Source organism: Nematostella vectensis, chromosome 15 (assembly GCF_932526225.1).
Source record: "Nematostella vectensis chromosome 15, jaNemVect1.1, whole genome shotgun sequence".
In the NCBI taxonomy this organism is placed as follows: Eukaryota; Metazoa; Cnidaria; class Anthozoa; order Actiniaria; family Edwardsiidae; genus Nematostella; species Nematostella vectensis.
The window spans coordinates 4,654,036-4,672,053 of NC_064048.1; the positions used below are offsets into that span (position 1 = coordinate 4,654,036).

General features: G+C 42.3%; 1 protein-coding gene across 1 annotated transcript in view; it reads left to right on the forward strand.

The window, feature by feature from the left end:
* Positions 1–15,549, forward strand: part of LOC5509267 — a 36,536-nt gene extending 20,987 nt beyond the window's left edge. Inside the window, exons 16-34 of the mRNA XM_048722706.1 lie at positions 30–140; positions 873–1,051; positions 1,559–1,622; positions 1,950–2,058; positions 2,653–2,799; positions 3,588–3,844; positions 4,836–4,950; positions 6,372–6,508; positions 7,022–7,142; positions 7,722–7,802; positions 8,277–8,437; positions 9,077–9,209; positions 9,676–9,805; positions 10,008–10,218; positions 10,858–10,999; positions 11,567–11,731; positions 12,318–12,568; positions 13,409–13,505; positions 14,126–15,549. Of these exons, the coding sequence (XP_048578663.1) occupies positions 30–140; positions 873–1,051; positions 1,559–1,622; positions 1,950–2,058; positions 2,653–2,799; positions 3,588–3,844; positions 4,836–4,950; positions 6,372–6,508; positions 7,022–7,142; positions 7,722–7,802; positions 8,277–8,437; positions 9,077–9,209; positions 9,676–9,805; positions 10,008–10,218; positions 10,858–10,999; positions 11,567–11,731; positions 12,318–12,568; positions 13,409–13,505; positions 14,126–14,274 (2,760 nt within the window). The 3' untranslated portion in view covers positions 14,275–15,549. The remainder of the gene's footprint in view (positions 1–29; positions 141–872; positions 1,052–1,558; positions 1,623–1,949; positions 2,059–2,652; positions 2,800–3,587; positions 3,845–4,835; positions 4,951–6,371; positions 6,509–7,021; positions 7,143–7,721; positions 7,803–8,276; positions 8,438–9,076; positions 9,210–9,675; positions 9,806–10,007; positions 10,219–10,857; positions 11,000–11,566; positions 11,732–12,317; positions 12,569–13,408; positions 13,506–14,125) is intronic.
* The last annotated feature ends 2,469 nt before the right edge of the window (positions 15,550–18,018 follow it).

Genomic DNA, 18,018 nt, shown 5'->3' on the forward strand with positions numbered 1-18,018 from the left:
TTTGATGTGTTTTCTTTTCGTTGGTGCAGCATACCGGTGATCCATGCCGTCAGCTGTGGTGTGATGACTTCTCCTATGGCAGCTACTGCCGCACTAGACGCACCCCTCCCCTAGAAGGGACTTCCTGTGGACGCAACAAGGTAATCGGCGAGGCGACTGGTGAGGAAAACCGACTAACTCAACTTTAAAGGACTTAAACAATAGGCGCTCTCTGATGTTGAGTAACTTTTCCTATTTTTTCTCACTTTCTTTTAATCTTTGTCTTTATCACTTTCGCGTGTCTTATCGCCATTACACCCTGAGCTCTATAGCCCTAGTAAATAAGGAAAAACATAAATCAACTTTTTTTTATAAAAGTAGCTGGCGCTCGAAAAATAGTAGCTGGCGGTTCTGCCGACCGCCGGACCTAAATGAAACCCCTGCTACCTAACCACGTGACACGGCCGAAACCGAATTCCCAAAAAAGATTCGGCTTTGAAAATTCTCCACGTTTCCTTACCAGTCTCCCTTACATGGGCTTGTACGGCAATTGGCTAGTTTTGATTAAAAACTAGAGAGAAAGAAAAATAAAGAGTAAAATCCCAAATGAAAAACATATGCAAATGCCTGAGGTTTTGTTTTTGGTATGACTGGAAAAAATTTCTTGTACAATTGGCTCCCCCAGCCCGACGAATCAGTTTCTCTAACTATCTAGTGTTTTTTTTTTTCTTTCATGTGTACAACCATGTAGCCATAAAAGGCTACAAGTCGAGCGTTAGCAATATAGAAAATTGAATTCCCGTCTTTCCATCTCGGCCGGTTATTTTACAAACCGTGGCCCACGGAAAACTCATGTAGCAGCCCCTATTAAAAGTCATTCGTTTATCTTTTAGTGGTGTCGCATGGGCTATTGTGTTGTCATCAAGAAGGACGGCTCATTCGAGATCCCGACCCCAAAGCCCACCCCGAAACCCATACACGGAAACTGGAGCGGCTGGAGTCCCTATGGCGCGTGTTCGCTGACCTGTGGTACCGGCGTCCGTTATCGAGCACGAGCGTGCATCAACCCAAAGTAAGTTCAAACCTAAGCAAAAACGATTGCATTCGGAGAAATCTTGTGTTTTTAACTCCAATACTCATTGTGTATCAAATACATAAGCAAATAAGCGTAAATAGGGACAAATCCAGGATAGAAATCTGTTGCATTCTTGTTTACGTAACTTTAAACATTGACGTGGCTTTAAAAGACCAGTATTTGGCCATTTATTGGTTACCCATGAATCACTGCGGGTAACAATCCATGGATTCTCGCGTCCAGCCTTAATTGAAATACGTGTTAAAGGCATGGTACCACAGCAAAAAAAAGGTCGGGGGGGGGGGTTGTTAGCCGGCTCAATAAAGACAATGGGGGTGCAGGTCGACAATGACTTTAAGAATCGAATAGCTTGGGATCAGGCCGAAACGAGAAGGAAGGGGGATGTAATAGGCGTAGTAAGAACGGTAGGAAGAAAGGGGAAACGGTGGAGATGGGATCAGTGTTTATTATTGAATTATAATGACTGCCTGTTTTTTATTCCAGGCCGCAGCACGGAGGTCTTCCCTGCCAAGGATCTTCTTACGAGATCAATCTATGTAACACTCAGGTAGGGGGTGGCTATTATGATGAGGGAAAAAAAAACACCTGCTGCAGTCAAATAGTTTAGTCGAAACCCGATTATCCGAACCTCCAAAGATAATAAAAAAATAGTTAAAGTTGTATGAGCTTTGATCCGTCGGGAGATAGCAAGTGCATTATTATTGCACCCTCTGGAAAATGTCAAATTTGTCAAACCAGAGTCAAATCATGTTAATAGGGAATTTGGACAAAGGTATTTCTAGGATCAAATTGACGTCACGACTACGTCACGAGGATGATAGAACTGTAGGATTCTAGCTTGAGGGGTAATCTTGCTATTTCTTCTTTGCCTCAGAAATGTATAGGTCTACAACCATCATTTAATCAAGAGAGAGACCGACAGTGCTGGAGCCGAGGCGCGACTGACGATGAGAAGGACTGGGCACTACACAACATCTACAAGTGTAAGCCCTGTTTTTTTTTATGATAGAACCGTCAGACTGAGTTTAAGAACATCAGAGATAAGAACGTCAGACTGAGTTTAAATTCTAAGAACATGCTATGAACGTGTCGAGGCTCAGATAGCAGTAATTTTGAAATATAATTAAGTTCAAAATCAAGACTTTTGATATTTTTACTTTTTTATTATTTGTTTTCAAGAAATATTAAAATTTGAAATTAGAAATTATTAAATGACTTCATTGCAATTTGCAAAAAAAGTTAGATAATATAAGGACATCGATAAGAACATTTTCAACCTTGCTAAAAAATGAAAACGACCCTCAAAGAATTCAATGAAAATTCCACATTTATCAGATAAGTGATAAACAGTTCCATGTGTTTTCTAATGATGGAAAGATTATAGTATGAAAAGGATGAGAACAATAACAAACATTTTTTATTAATTTTGCTTATTGAACTCGCGGTGATTGTGTGAATGACGGATCCCTTGGTATTTATACTAAGATTCGTCATTACCCAAAACAACGAGATGATGGGTTGTCCTGTTTAAAATGCTATTTCGACAATCCCGCTTAACCCGCCATCCTATTTTCCAGTAAGCTTGGACTGTGATTTTGAGACGGATCTCTGTGACTGGACAAACTCAAAAGATGACCACTTTGAATGGACGGCGTACTCTGGCAAGACGCCATCGTCCGGAACAGGCCCCTCGTATGATCACACAAAGGGCCCGGACGGGAAAGGTATAGGATGGATAAGGAACATATTTATGCCCCCCCCCCCCCCCCCCCCCCGACTTGGTTCATTTGTATTTGGAACGGTACATGGAAAGAGCGTCCTAGGCCAAATATTCTTGTAGCTTTATATTGGGCACGGGACCAGGTGGTTCCGCTAACCTACTTAAAGCCCATGTTGCAGGATGCAATTTTACTTGCAACTTTCAACACAATTTGTGTTGCCTTGTAAGTTGCAAGAAAAGTAGAATTGATTTCTTTTCGGATCATTGCGAGAAAAGTTATCCTGTGTATCATGTATCTGTAGCAGGCGTTTTTTTATTCGTCAGCCTGTTGTATTACGAGTTGCAGGAAAAATCACCTTGTGTAACGTGGCTCTGAATTGTTTTGCCAAAAAAAACACCACAGTAGACGGAACAATGGACGATTTACATTTAGAGACTACGGGAATTTTGAAAGGCAAATTCAAGCAAAATAAACACAGAAATGGCTGCGCCCGTCACGCCGGAGAGCGACGAGAAAATATAAACTTTCATGTTTTGGACAAAGAAACGTTCTGACTTGTTGACAAGCGCTGAATAATTTGCTTTTTGTTGTTATTTCGCCGCTCAAAGCGGAAGCGTGCGCGAATTTGCCACCTAAAAAATCACGTGATCGGATAGTGTTAGTCGCTACGAGCTATCGTTGTCTTTCGTTGAAGCTCAAGTCATAAGAAGCATAGCTTAATTCCAGCGAAAAAGATTCGAGTAACTCAACTAGCTCAATATCCATGCAAAACCTTTATTTTCTTTGTGCAGGAACCTATCTTTACATCGAGTCTTCCCGCCCGACTGACGTTGGATGGCGGGCTCGCCTGGTCAGCAGACTCGTGGCGTATCACGTGACGTGCTTCTCGTTCTGGTATCACGCGTACGGAGAGGACGATCATTTCGGTACACTCCAACTTCTCCTCAACACCACTGGGAAGGAGAAGGTTATTTGGACGATTTCGGATAGTCACGGAGACAAGTGGCGAAAGAAGAGCATCACAATACTAAGCCTCATGCCTTATAGGGTATTTGCACCTATTCCAAATGAGCGTTACAATCCAAAAATCCATGTGTAATGAGCCTCATGCCTTATAGGGTATTTGCACCTATTCCAAATAAGCGTTACAATCCAAAAATCCATGCGTAATGAGCCTCATGCCTTATAGGGTATTTGCACCTAATTCCTAATTCCAAATAAGCATTACAATCCAAAAATCCATGTGTCGTGAGCCTCGTGCCTTGTAGGGTATTTACACCTATTCCAAATGAGAGTTACAATCCAAAAATCCATGTGTAATGAGCCTCATGCCTTATAGGGTATTTACACCTATTCCAAATGAGCGTTACAATCCAAAAATCCATGTGTAATGAGCCTCATGCCATATAGGGTATTTACACCTATTCCAAATAAGCGTTACAATCCGGAAATCCATGTTTCATGAGCCTCGTACCTTTTAAGGTATTTACACCTATTCCAAATAAGCGTTACAATCCGAAAATCGTACCTTATTACGTTATGGGATCGTGTTAATCACAGACATGCGTAAACGTATTTGATTTGAAAAGCTGTAATGTGATTATGTCTCTGAATATTACACGGCTTTAATAAACTAAGGCTTAGCCATGCACACCGATAAACCATTGCGGGCTATAACACATGGATTCTCGATAAAAAAATGGCCGAGAAGCTATTTAACGTTTTTTTTCACGCATTCCCGTCCCTCTGTATCCACCCGTAAACCCACGTACGACTATACGTGTTTATTTTGGCTTGAAATTCGACTAAAATAGTCACGTGATCAGTGCAATTTGTGTATTTCGATCTAAGCTGTGTTTCATGGCCAGGCATGGGTTGTATAATCGTCTGGAGGCACGCCTTGCACTCGACCACGTTGTACTCGACCGCGATCTCCTAATTCAGCTTTCGAGGAGAGCAATGAGCTTCTCAAATTAATGCTAATATCACACTTGGTAAACATGCAGATTGAGAGACCTACCTTTCGTGTTTGTCATCAGATAGTCATCCAGGGTATCCGTGGAGACGGTTACCGTAGCGACATCGCCATAGATGACACCACTTTAAGACCAGGAGCCTGTGATGGCGACTTAAAACCACCCGCGGACGAGAACAGTGAGTATAAAGTGTAACCCGCTCCCCTTAAAGTTTTCTAATTGTTGAGACCCTGCAACTCAGAGATGCAATCTGTAATTGCAGGTGATGCCAATTATATCAAGTTACTGTCATTTTAAATATTCTGCGAATTCTCGCCAACAATTTCCAACAGCTCCATCGCTTTCTAGCTCCTGTTATTCAAACACAAATTACATTTGGTGCTTTTGATTGGTCAGCGCCTAACGGAGACCAGTATAGTGTTGGTAAATTAAAACCCTTCAATGATTTTGAATGACGACTGCAAGCTGCTACTGCTGTTGGAAATCTTCGGCGAAAGTTTGCAGAGTATTTTAAACCGCAGTAACCATAGCCAAGTCGTTTATTGACACTTTTATTGTAATGGATTGACCCTTTATTAGAGTATTTAAACTCTATAAGTCGGCACCAGCTTTCCTTGCGCTAGATTGCATGCATTGACTTCGAAAAAAAAAAACGATAATAAATAGATGAACAGTGCCGTAGCAGGCCTCGAAATATTGGGGGGAGGCACAATACAGAAACATGACGAAAAAATTTGGGGGCACAGACACGCCCCTTATGGTCATTTCCTTATAATTTTTGAAAATATTGGGGAAGGGGGGGCACGTGCCCGCAGTGCCCCACCCCCTGCTACGGCCCTGATGAATAAATACAAAAGTGTGACCACTGGTAGTTTGAGAAACAATGGTCCTTCTTCCTTGTCGAGAAACCCTTTTCGGGACAACTGACATCTGATTTGGTTTCCAATTTGAGTCGAAATCCATCCCAATAATAATCTAGCCAAAATTCTTTCCGAATGCTGTAAGCAAATAACGCTAAAAAACGCACTTAAACAGCCTCTGCCAGCCGCCATTTTGTCATCCTAGCAAAGTACCAAGTGCGAAAAAGCATCCATTTCCATCGGCTGATTTGTGGAAGTCAATGCGATATTTTTTCACTGAATTTGGTAAATAAACTATTAAACTTTATTTTTAGATAGTTATTTCGAGATTTTAGCGCTATATCAATGTACATTCCATATTAAAGCCGCATTGTCACCAGTTTACTTCCGGAGGTCCGACGAAAACCTCAACCGTTAAAAGACAAAAGAATCTGTTAGAATCCGATATATTTAACAGGCCATCCGCTCTAAATTATCGATCACATCCTAAAAGAAACTTCCAATAGACATACTGCTTTCAATATTTTGAAATATTTTTCGCGTTTTCCGTTAAAAATCATCGGAAATTGTTACGTAATAGATCGCAAGTAAACTGGTGACAATGAGGCTTTAAATGTAAACAATAACAAAGGTGTGGCTGACAAGGGCTTTTAAGACAACACAAAAAGCATTTCAACTGGCCGTAAAAAAATATCGAGCAGGTGAAAAGATTCATCTTGACCAAAAATCTATATCGCAGAGATTCCAATGCCTCCGTGTATGATGTATTGCGAGTCACTGTCCTCTGGTGACGTCATCAAAGTCGTCGTGAAGGATGGCACACGTTGCTACGAGAACCCGTCAATCAAAGACGTGTGTGTCAAAGGGAGATGTCAGGTAAGGGCCTATTAGCGCATCCCTGAACATACATACTTTCAACAAGCCAAGTTCAGGACCCAGAACTAGAAAGATACTATTTATGCCTTAACCGGGAATCGTGATGGCGTGCGTAAAACGTGAAAATAGGAAAATGCCGTTCTAGATTCACCGTCGCGGACGACAACGCCGTTTTTTCAGCAATTCGTGGGCGCGCGCGCCGTTCTCGATGCCGCCGCCGTCGTCCATGCGTAAGGTCCCAACCATTTTCCGAGCGCCGGCTACTTTTATTTGAACTCATAACTTCCACTCCCTTCTTATCAGTTTCAACCGCCTACTCTGAAAATAAATGAAACCCCTGTCAAAGTAGCTGAAAGTCAATTCTGCCACATTTTTATCTTTATTTAGTCTTTGTCAAAGCAGACCTTTTCATGTCCACCGCGGAGAAGTCTTAATAAACGTGTAAATTCGTCGGAGCCGACTTCCCATCTTCGGTATACTATCTGATGATTGTGCAATTACATTACCTCATAGTCTGTTGGTTGCGACGGGAAACTTGGATCCTTCAAAGTATATGATAATTGTGGACTTTGCGACGGTAACAACGACACATGTACAGTGAACAATGGAACAATTAGCGTCAAGGCTGAAGACGGTAAGAATGTGTAACCGGCAACACCGTTGTGTCATCTTGACAGCTTTAGAAATTAAGCCAATAAGGATGCGAGAAACATTTTTTCTGATTGACATGAACTTCACTAGCCAATCAACGTTGGCAAAGAAATGCTACGTTGCGTTCATGTCAGCCAAAGCATTGTTCTTCCATACTTATTGGTCAAAATGCTTTAACCTTTATCGTGGTGGCCACGGTAGCGCAAGTCGCATTGTAGAGTGTTTGTCAAAGTGGCCACGGTAGCGCGCGTTTGCCGAAGTGGCCACACTTCTACACTTTGCATTTTAATGTGTTTGTTGAAATGGCCACGGTAGCGCGCGTCGCATTGTAATGTGTTTACGTGGTGGCCACGGTAGCACTTTGCATTGTAATGTGTTTGTCGAAGTGGCCACGGTAGCGCACTTCGCATTGTAATGTGTTTGTCAAAGTGGCCACGGTAGCGGGCGTCCGTTGTAATGTGTTTGTCGAATAGCCACGGTAGTGCGTGTCACATTTTAATGTGTTTGTCAAAGTTGCGACGGTAGCGGGCGTCGCATTGTAATGTGTGGGTTGTGTTTTTAGACCAGGAAGCCCTCTTTGAATGCCCAGTGGGCGCAACGAACATACTGGTGCAAGATTACTCCAAGTCTCCAAATTTCTTCAGTGAGTATACGCCTGTTTCAAATAGGTCACACTCGAGGTTCCTGCATTGATGCATGGATAGCGTAATGATTGCTAAATCCTGGTCTCGAGTCATGTTAATTTTGTGTTTATTTTTATTATTATTTATAGATATTTATTATTATTTGATTTTGTATCCAGTAGATTGGTTATTATGGTATGAAAGTCTATCGAGCAAGTTGAGTACATTTCTGTTTCGATTAAATTTTTCATGATTGCCTGAGGTTGCAGTTGAAATAGAAATTGTTTCCACACGAATATATTTGTGGAGTTTAGCTCCAAAACATTTCTTCTTGGGGTGGGGAGTTTCATAGATCTTGTATTTTTTTATCCTTGTCATCGTTTTTTGGTTGACGTTTTGTTACAGCGATTTTATACTAAAGCATTTATAACAGCATTTAGAACCATTTACAGCATAACAACTGAATACTTGATGTTTTTCATTTCTTTTCCTAGCGGTGCAGATTATCGGTATGGTGAACGAGACACTTCTCGACGGCAACGCCTCTGCCCCAGGAATCTACGAGATCGCGGGCACCAGTTTCTTGTACTCTCGTAATGACGAGGTCGAAAAGCTGCTTGCGCTTGGTCCACTCAAAGAAGGTGTTGTTGTCAAGGTCAGTCTGGTGATGTGAGGGATTTATGTGTAGTAAGTTACTTAGAGAAAATATTTTCAGTGAGATCGATGATCGAAGAAGATAGATAGTGGTGGTGATGATGGTGGCTATTTTAGGGATAAATATGATGGTGATGGTGATGGTGGTAATGATGATAATGATGATGATGATGATGGTAATGATGGTGATAGTAATAGTGGTGGTGATGATGGTGGCTATTTTAGGGATAAATATGATGGTGATGGTGATGATGATGGTACAAATGATGGTGATGGTGATAGTGATGGGGATAGTAATAGTGATGGTAGTGATGATGGTAGTGATGGTGATAGTGATAGTTGTGATGATGGTGATTGTGGCTATTTTAGGGATAATCATGATGTTGGTGGGATGATGTTGATGGTAATGATGGTGATAGTAGTGATGATGGTGATGGCGTTTGCGGTAGTGTTGTTTCTTCGATAGTGTTGATTACAACGACGACGAAAATGTGATGACGTAGAAAAAACGAGACTAGAGATCTGTTGTGATAATTTTAAAACGGTGATGGTCATAATGATTTATTCTGATGATGGTCAACTTGAATTCAATCCCATGTCATTTAGGCCTCCCTCATGTTTTATTTTCGCGATTTTCCAGGCCAGGAAAAAGAACATAACGAGTAACACACCCATTTTCATGAAGTACGAATACTACAAACCGAACAAGGAGCCCACTGTGTATGTGTGGAGGCCAGTTGGATGGTCGGAATGCTCTGTTCCATGTGGTGGAGGTAAGATGGTAGCTGTGTTAGGGATAAGGAGATAAGGCGGGGCTAGGGAGGGGTTGGAGAAGCCCACTGTGTATGTGTGAAAGCCAGTGGGATGGTCAAAATGCTCTATTCCATGTGGTAGGTTTTGTGGTCGGTGTGTTGGTGATGATGGGGTTGGAGTTGTGTTTTAGGGGGTTGGGTTTGAAGAAGCCCACTGTGTATGTGTGGAAGCCAGTACCGTGTGGTGGAGGTAAAATGACCGGTGTGTTGTTGATGATGATGGCGGAGAGATGCAAGGAGTAGAGTGGGAATGATAGTCAGATAATGGCAAGGAAGGGCAAGGAGGGATACTGTACGTCTTAGATAACAATAACGTTACGATATTCAATTTATCTACTGTGAACTTAACATAAGACGTTCATTTATTTCAAGAGCTTATTTAGAATTAATTCAAACAAGAAAACATTTAAATACTGTTTGCTTTCAGGTATGCAGAAACGAATTTACGACTGTTACCGCAAAAAAGACAGCATGATGGTTAAATACAAACTGTGTTACGGGGTTACTAGACAAAAGCCATGGAAAAGAAAGTGTAATACCAAGATCTGTAAGGCCAGGTATGATAATATTTGGTTAACGATGAAGCAAAGCGTAAAATGACCACAATACATTTTGTTCAAGTTTTTGGATTCTGATAATCGCGGATTTTGCCGATTCTTGAATTAATAAATAATAACGTATATGATGTTTTTATCTTGTTTTATTCTATCATGCTTTGCGGATTCGCGGTGGAGCAAAACTTTGTTGTTTTATTTCCAGTTACTTCTGGCGAACATATCAATGGAGCCAGTGTTCAGTCACTTGTAGTAATGGAATCCAAGTGCGTGACGTCAAATGTATATCTTCCAAATATGGAGAGCCCAATAAAACAGCATCAGATTCCTATTGTGGCGAAGACAAGCCGCTGACCACTAGAAACTGCATTAGGGGCGAGTGCTTGGCAATGTGGAAGGCGGGGCCCTGGGGCGAGGTAAGTCATCCCAATCTTCTTTTTCGATTCAATAAGTTCCATAACCACGACGGAAATATTTTTATATTCTTAGGAAATCTTCTTAGATACCTCTCCCCGTAATTTTACCCTTGCGTGTGAACTATTCTGGACACCAGATTTTGTATTAACACCCCCACCCACCCACCCAACGGTGAAAGACCCCTCCCCAAAGATTCCCAATTCCTTTTATGGGGTGGGGAGGAGTGGGTGCAGGGCAAGGATTATTCTGATAATAAGCTGCGAATTTTTCTCTAATTTGGCTAGGGCGTCGGGGACAGTTCGCACGCCTATGGGGTAGAAGCTAAGAACGTAACTTGACCGGGTTTTTTAACCGAACACGGAGAGCGCGTCAAAAGGAGGAATATTTCAGCCAAATTAGAAGGAAATTCGTGGTCTATATATCTATCAGAATTTAGCCTAACAAACACTGTTCCTACCGCCATTTATCACTTAAACACTGTTCCTACCGCTCTTTGTCACTTAAACGTGATCATACGAGTGAGTAAGCGACGCATAATTTCGCAGTATTCGAGTGAATCATTTGAGTGTATGAGCTCCCAAACTGAGCCTCGTATCTTTGAAGTACATCAAAGGTCATGCGTTCTTTTTTTTCGCCAGTGCTCGAAGACGTGTGGCAGAGGTCTGCAAACACGCACTGTGGAATGCTTTGACCGGGATGGAAAGCCGTCATTTCTCTGTACAGATGAGTCCAGGATGAGGTCCACTAAACATTGTACCTTAAACGACTGCGTGGATGACAGTAAGTCACGGGTTTTATTGATTTATAATCCCTGATAATTTATTGTAAGTCATGTATGAGTTATTTTAAGTCCAAGATGAGTTATTATAGAAAGTCCCGGATGAGTTATAGTAAGTCTCAGAAAAAATTTTAAAGTTATTTTTTTATCTCCCGCATCGGCCTTTGAAGAGTGTTATTATAGTCCCGTATGAGTTGTTGTAAGTCCCGGATGAGTTATTACCGATTTTTTTGTATGAACCTAAACTGGAAGAACCTCAACTGGTTTTGACAGGAAAGCAGTATTAAAACAAATCGATCTGCTAACTGTTACAATGTAAAGTTTCGCTATATCTATTTTTGCGCTGTTTGCGATACAGATATAAATCGGCAAATCCTCTATAAAGAAATGATACCACTATTACCAAAATCCATTATGTCCTGCCGTTTGTTTTTCCATTTGAGTGCATTGTCATAATTCTCTCAGGGATGTTGAATAATCCTATTTTGATAAGAAAAAAAAGCAAAGCATTCTGGTAGTATAATCTGCGAAGTATGCTTTATAAATTATTGTATTTTATCGGTTTTCAGACCCAGTGGTTCTCGGAAATCTGTCTTGTACATTTGAGGCGGGTTACTGCCGATGGCGAAATTCACGCGATGATCAGTTTGACTGGCAGCTGCATTCTGGGGCTACACTCAGCCGCTATACGGGACCCAGCTACGACCACACTTTCCGGTCGCACAAACTCAAAGGTAAGCAGAATACACGACTTTTAAGTCGCAAGAGTAAACAGAATACACGGCTTTCAAGTTGCATGTGTAAGCAGAATACACGACTTTAAAATCACAAGAGTGAACAGAATACAAGACTTTAAAGTCGCAAGAGTAAACAGAATGCACTACTTGTAAGTCGCAAGGGTAAACAGAATACACGACTTTCAAGTTGCATGTGTAAGCAGAATACACGCATTTAAAGTCGCAAGAGTAAACAGAATACAAAACTTTAAAGTCGCAAGAGTAAACAGAATACACGACTTTTAAGTGTAAGGTAAGTCGCAAGTGTAAGGGAGTCTGGTAATTTTGTCAGTGCCTTGTCTTGATTGGAGGCCATTTCAGTGCTAGTCTATTAAACGCTTCAATGATTTTGAATGACAGAAGTCAGAAGGCGATTTAGCAGTTGGAAGTCGTCGGCGGGAGTTCTCAGAATATTTTAAAATGCAGTAATTAATCATCTGTGCCGTGAAAAACACTCAACTGCCGAATATGAAGATTCAAATTAAAGCCTAAACAGCAATACCACGCAATCTGGATCGGCAGTCATTTTTGCCTTGTCTTTTAGGCAAATACATCTACTGCGAAGCCTCTGCACCTCAGAACTTTAACGATCGAGCTCGCTTGCTCAGTCCTACCATACATCTTAGCAAACTTTGCCTGGATTTCTGGTACCACATGCTGGGCGAAAAGATGGGCGCGATAAATGTCTACCTGGAAACGGACGCGGGTCTGACCAGACTTTGGTCCAGGAAGGGGAACCAGGGAGGACGTTGGCAGAACGCTATGATGCAGATATCTAGTTCTACGAGCTATAAGGTGAGTAGGATGACTAGAAACACTGCAGACAAGCTGTAGAATAACATTGTGGTCTAGGCGTGGTGGAATCAGGAAAATAAACCAACAGGTTCCAATGAAATGTTTTATGCCTCTGTCTAAACGGAGTAGTTTCCTGACGTCTCGAGCATTAGCCTTTCGTTGGAGCAGAAGAGGATGGTCTATGTGAAAATAATCTTCTTTTGCTCGAAACGCCAGCGAAACCACTTCCACCTTCTGCTGATATATTTCCCGCCGACTGCTCCGTACGACACACTGCGTTACATAAGTCGCCTATCCCCTGTTGCCTATCTTTTCACGAACTTCGTGGCAGAAAGGGCGCAAACGACACGTCCCCACTCGTTCCCTGTCAGCTGCTTACACTCGTATCTCCTCCAAAGTATCCCACTCAATCCCGTCCTGATTCGCGGTTTCTCCACCACTCGCCGTTTCTCCACCGAGTTGTCTTTTGTCTGCCACGCCCTTCACCCCCTTCCCCTTCCGCTGATGTTCCGTGGCTGCGTATTGATGTATCACCTTCCCTCTGTATAACATAGATTATTTTCATTCTTCTATCAGAGCTCTTGCCCTATCATTTTTAATCTATAACTGGTCACTTCTTTGCGGTTCTAATACTAAGGTTTGCTCGTTGTGCTTTCTCCATCTTCTTCGTACTAAAGTAGGCCACCGTTGTCGAGCACTTGAAAGCACCAGCTAAATACTGCGAATATACAGGGAACTAGAAATATCTAGAAATTTCGAGAAAGGCCAAAAATTTAAGCCTTTCAGAAAATGATATTGTGCAAGCATACGAACACTGCCTTATGGTTTCTCTTACTCTAGATTGTTCTAGAAGGTGTCAGGGGACCGGGCTATTCTAGTGACATGGCGATAGATGACATCACAGTCTATAGAGGAAGGTGCCCGGATTCCAAGTACTGTAAGTATTCAGTATCTCGTCTAAAAGTAAGTGTTCTGTACTTCGTCTCATACCCAACGGGTGGGTTGGTGGGGGGTTAGGGGGTCGGGGGTGCTCCCTATATTCTCTATACGTCCTTGGATAGTTAATGTTTTATCATAGACAGGGTCAGGGTTACAGACCCTCGGCAACACCCTCATACCCATAAACACAGAGCCGTAGCAGGCCATGTAAAATTTGGGGGGGGGGGCACAATACAGAAGTATTTAGAAAATATATGTAATATAATATGGGGGCACGGCCACGCCCCTACTACGGCCCTGAAACAGGAACTTAGTCACTAGAGTTTTCACGAGACTTTTCAGAATATTGCAAATCGCATTAATTTAAAAAAGGCTGAATTTTCTGTGGAAACCGACATTCAGTGACGAACTCTTCTGTCAAATGATAGCGTTACCTCTCTCACATGCTCGGAGACCCATCATTCTTTACGGGCGCTCCAAAAGAATTCGCTGGAAAACAGAGCATGCCACGGCATCAAAGGCGGTTTATAGCAGCCCTGTGAGAGCTAGCGATTAGTAGAACTCTCACGCGACTCTTATCTTTTGATTGAGTATTAAAGCGCGCTGTTTCTTGCTTAGATCGCCCAGAGTGCGTCGAGGACCGGTCACGTTATTGTAAACTCGCCGTACGATTCGGATGGTGCTCTTCGTCCGTCTGGGGTAACAGGTTATGCTGTAGGTCATGTTCGAAGACAATAGCCAGGTTTGCTCAGCAAAGGATGACCTAGGCCACGTGCCAAGCCAAGGGAAGGGACAACGGTAAGATAGCGAGTAATAGCCAGGCAGCAAGTATCAAGGTATACATACTAATGGTTGGGAAATTGGTAAATAGAGCGGGTAATAGCCAGGTTTGGCAGAGGCTGACTTGGCCAAATAATAAGCTATATATAAGGGATGGGTAAAGATGGGTAAAGATGGCCCGTAAAGACGGCGAGTAATAGCCAGGCTTTTTTGCAACAGAGGCTGACTTGGGGCAAGTATCAAGCTATACATAAGGGAGGTGAATTACAGTAAAAGATAGCGAACAAATATACAGGTTTACCCAACAGATATCCAGCGCTATTGAGCTTCCTTTGGGGAAAGGGAGATAAAGAAGGCTTACAAATAAACCGAATATAAATCTTTTAATCTTGGTGAGGAGAGGGAACCCTCCCGCCTTTCTTTCATTTTTATCTTCGCATCTCATTTGCATAGTTTATCATAGCCTACGAAATCACGCGTCACGTTTAGCTGGATCAACGGGCTTTGATGATAACTTTTTCTTGATTCGGTGCTCCCTAATCATTCCTTTTTCTGGAAAGCCTTACCACAGGTACCAGGAGATCATCCTCGGAAACCAAGGGCGTCGAGGTCGAAGACGCGAGAACGAGAAGGGAACAAGGCCGGCGGAGGGGACGGGGCGGTGAGAAGAAACCGCCGTCTCGCTCTCGCGCCTCGTTACGCTGACCGCGACGCCCTGGGTACCAGAGGATGCGAGAGGGTAAAATCTTAATAGTTTTAGGTAGCAAGATCTTATGCTCTTTTGCGTTGTCTAGACATGTGATTTATGGAACTTTTGACAATCAAGCTCAATCAAAATCAGAACCATTTGCATTCGATGAGTTCAACATTGATGAGAAGTACTTGGATTATGAAAAAAACTTTGTCTGAAATGTTCGAATTATCATCGAACAAAGTCGTTCGAATTGAATCAGTTGATTTCATGTTCATGTTCGGTAATCGTGCTCATCAGAATGTCGATCGATTGAGTTCGATTAGTATTGCGGTTCCCCTACATCGTATTGAAGATGGCCGACATGCCATGATATTGTACAAAGTAATGACAATATAAAATTACATAAAACATTCTAGAAGTATATATAGGTCAAATCAAGGTTTTTCACGGTCAAGGCAAATTATTGTACAGTGATGAAAGCGAATTAACTTCAACATATTATTGTAAAGACTGCTTTAAATGTATGGGTCTTCAAGCTAAAATAAAGAATATTACATTTTAACTATGATCAATTCGTGTTCTCTGTATACGCGTATTTAGAAAGCAAATGGCAATTGGCGGTTTTGTAAGCAGGGGAGATGGGGGGGGGGGGGTAACAATTGATAATATCCACAGATCCCCCCCGCCTCTCCAATTTTACGGTAGGTTATGGTGTACCCTTCGAGTAGTCCTAGGACCCCTATTAATCATTTATAGCCATCTTGACCTAGCCAAAGTCGTTACGTTGCGCCGATAAATAAATTCTAGGTTGGCCATGAAACGTCGTCAGCCATACTTGTTTGAATTTGCTCCCAACAAAGAAGTATATAAAATCTTGCCTATATATAAAAGCCTTTAACAGCACTTTTTTATTATAACTGTAGGATATTATTATTCTCTATTTCTAGCTATTTCCAGGCTATAGTTTTTGTTTTGTTAAAACCCTGGCTACGCCGCTGTTTGGTGAAATCTCAGCCTGGATGTTCTTATAATTAAGGTTTTTTTTTATAAAAAAAAAAAAACGGGTCTATTCTATGTTTGAAAATTTGGGGTATATGCTGGCTCCGCTAGTGCCTAAAATCTATACCGGCTATGCCATGCTGTCGAGTCCTAATAAGGACGAAACAGCTGTCCATGGTTGCCGAACTGCACGGGTAATATAGACTGTGCTAGCGTCCCGTCTTGGCCCGACTGGTGCCAATGTGTGTATGCTAGTGTGCTTTTAAAGTCCACATTTATGTATACATACTCGCAAGGATAGTTTGGCTATCCGACAGAGTTTTAGACTAGCAAAGGTCGCATGCGTGATCCGCACAATTGGCATCACGCTAGCCCGGTCGCAGCTCTAGATCCCACATGGATCTAAGCTGTGGTTTAAAGCACTTCGTTCGAGTCGAAGTCGCCCTGCAGTTTTTTTTTTGCCGATGAAGTTTAACTGAGGAAAACCGGCTATGCCATGCTGACGAGTCCTAAAAAGGACGAAACAGCTTTCCATGGTTGCCGAACTGCACGGGTAATAGACTGTGCTAGCGTCCCGTCTTGGCCCGACTGGTGCCAATGTGTGTATGCTAGTGTGCTTTTAAAGTCCACATTTAAAATTTATACATTACTCTTCACTTGCTAATAACTGCATGTATCCCACACTATGCACCATACCTCCCGTAATCCCGTAGGAATTTACTTAGCCAGATACTATAATGACCATAATGTTCTCTTGATAGAGGTAGTAGTTCCAAGTTCTTGTCTTACCTCAGTCTCTATTATCGTTCTCGATTGGCCCGCTCCTGATTTCGCGTGTTTCGCGACTTTTTTGTATACCAAATGTTTCATTGTTTTTGTCCTTTGAAGGAAATATCCATGTATCCATTCACACAGTGGCTAGCTTCATGTTAGATCAAAGGCGCTTCATAGCAGCAACCCGGCGAACGAACCCTCGACCCTCAGCCTAGTCCCAGGCTTTCTTATCGTTTTTCCTGTGGTTGGGTTTCCTGTGGTCGAGCTCGCCCCAGCCCCAGGCTACCTCACGGTTCATCTCCGAGCACAGAAAAACCGATAAGAACGCCTGGGACTAGGCTGCTCGACCATCTTATCTTATTCTCAAGACATAAGGTAGAGTTAATTTATTATCCCGAGGGGGGGGTGGGAAGGGGGGGGGGGGGGGGGGGGGGGGGGGGCGTGAGGACTTTGATAAAAGTAGGGGATAACATTTGTTGATCCCCCCCTTCAGGAGGAACAACATTTTCCATACCCCCCAACCCCCCTAACGCTTCCCCCATATTTTTGGTCCCCCCCCCCCTCCAAAAAGTCGAAGAAAGAAGGAGCAAAGGAAAGGAATGGCAATGACAATGTCAAAGAAAAACAATCAAGAGATTAGCTGCAAGCTGGACAGAAAGTGGAGGGAAATGAATTGGCTGGAAATATTAATTCAGAAAAAGTGAAGGCACTAAATTTCTCAAAGATGCGACTAACTCCAGGTTGCAAACAGAAGCAAAAAGGCTTTTCGATCTTCTCCTTGCAAAAAAAAGCGGAGCATAAGAAAAGAGAAAAGAAAGAGAGCGAGGAAGACAGCGAGTCAGAAATGAGCGAGGATTTTGATGACGCAGAATGAGCGCTTATAGCATTAAAACGTTTTGTTTATATTTTAGATATGGAACATAAGCACTATAGTATTATAGCGGAAACAATAAAAAGATGTATTTAGGGTATATACAGGTTTGCATTGCATAGATGATAAAATGTGGCATAATACGTATCCTGGATTGTACATACCAAATAACTGCCCCCAAACCGAGACAAGTTAGACCAAGAAGTGACACTTCGTCAAATTTTGACACTTCTTCAAATTATATAGTAGAGACAACACCCAAAGGAATCAATGACCCCCCCTCCTTTTAACCCTTTTCAGACTGGGGAAGGGGGGGGGGGCTTTTTAAGCCCCCACTATAAAATCTTGCCTATATATAAAAGCCTTTAACAGCACTTTTTTTATTATTACTGT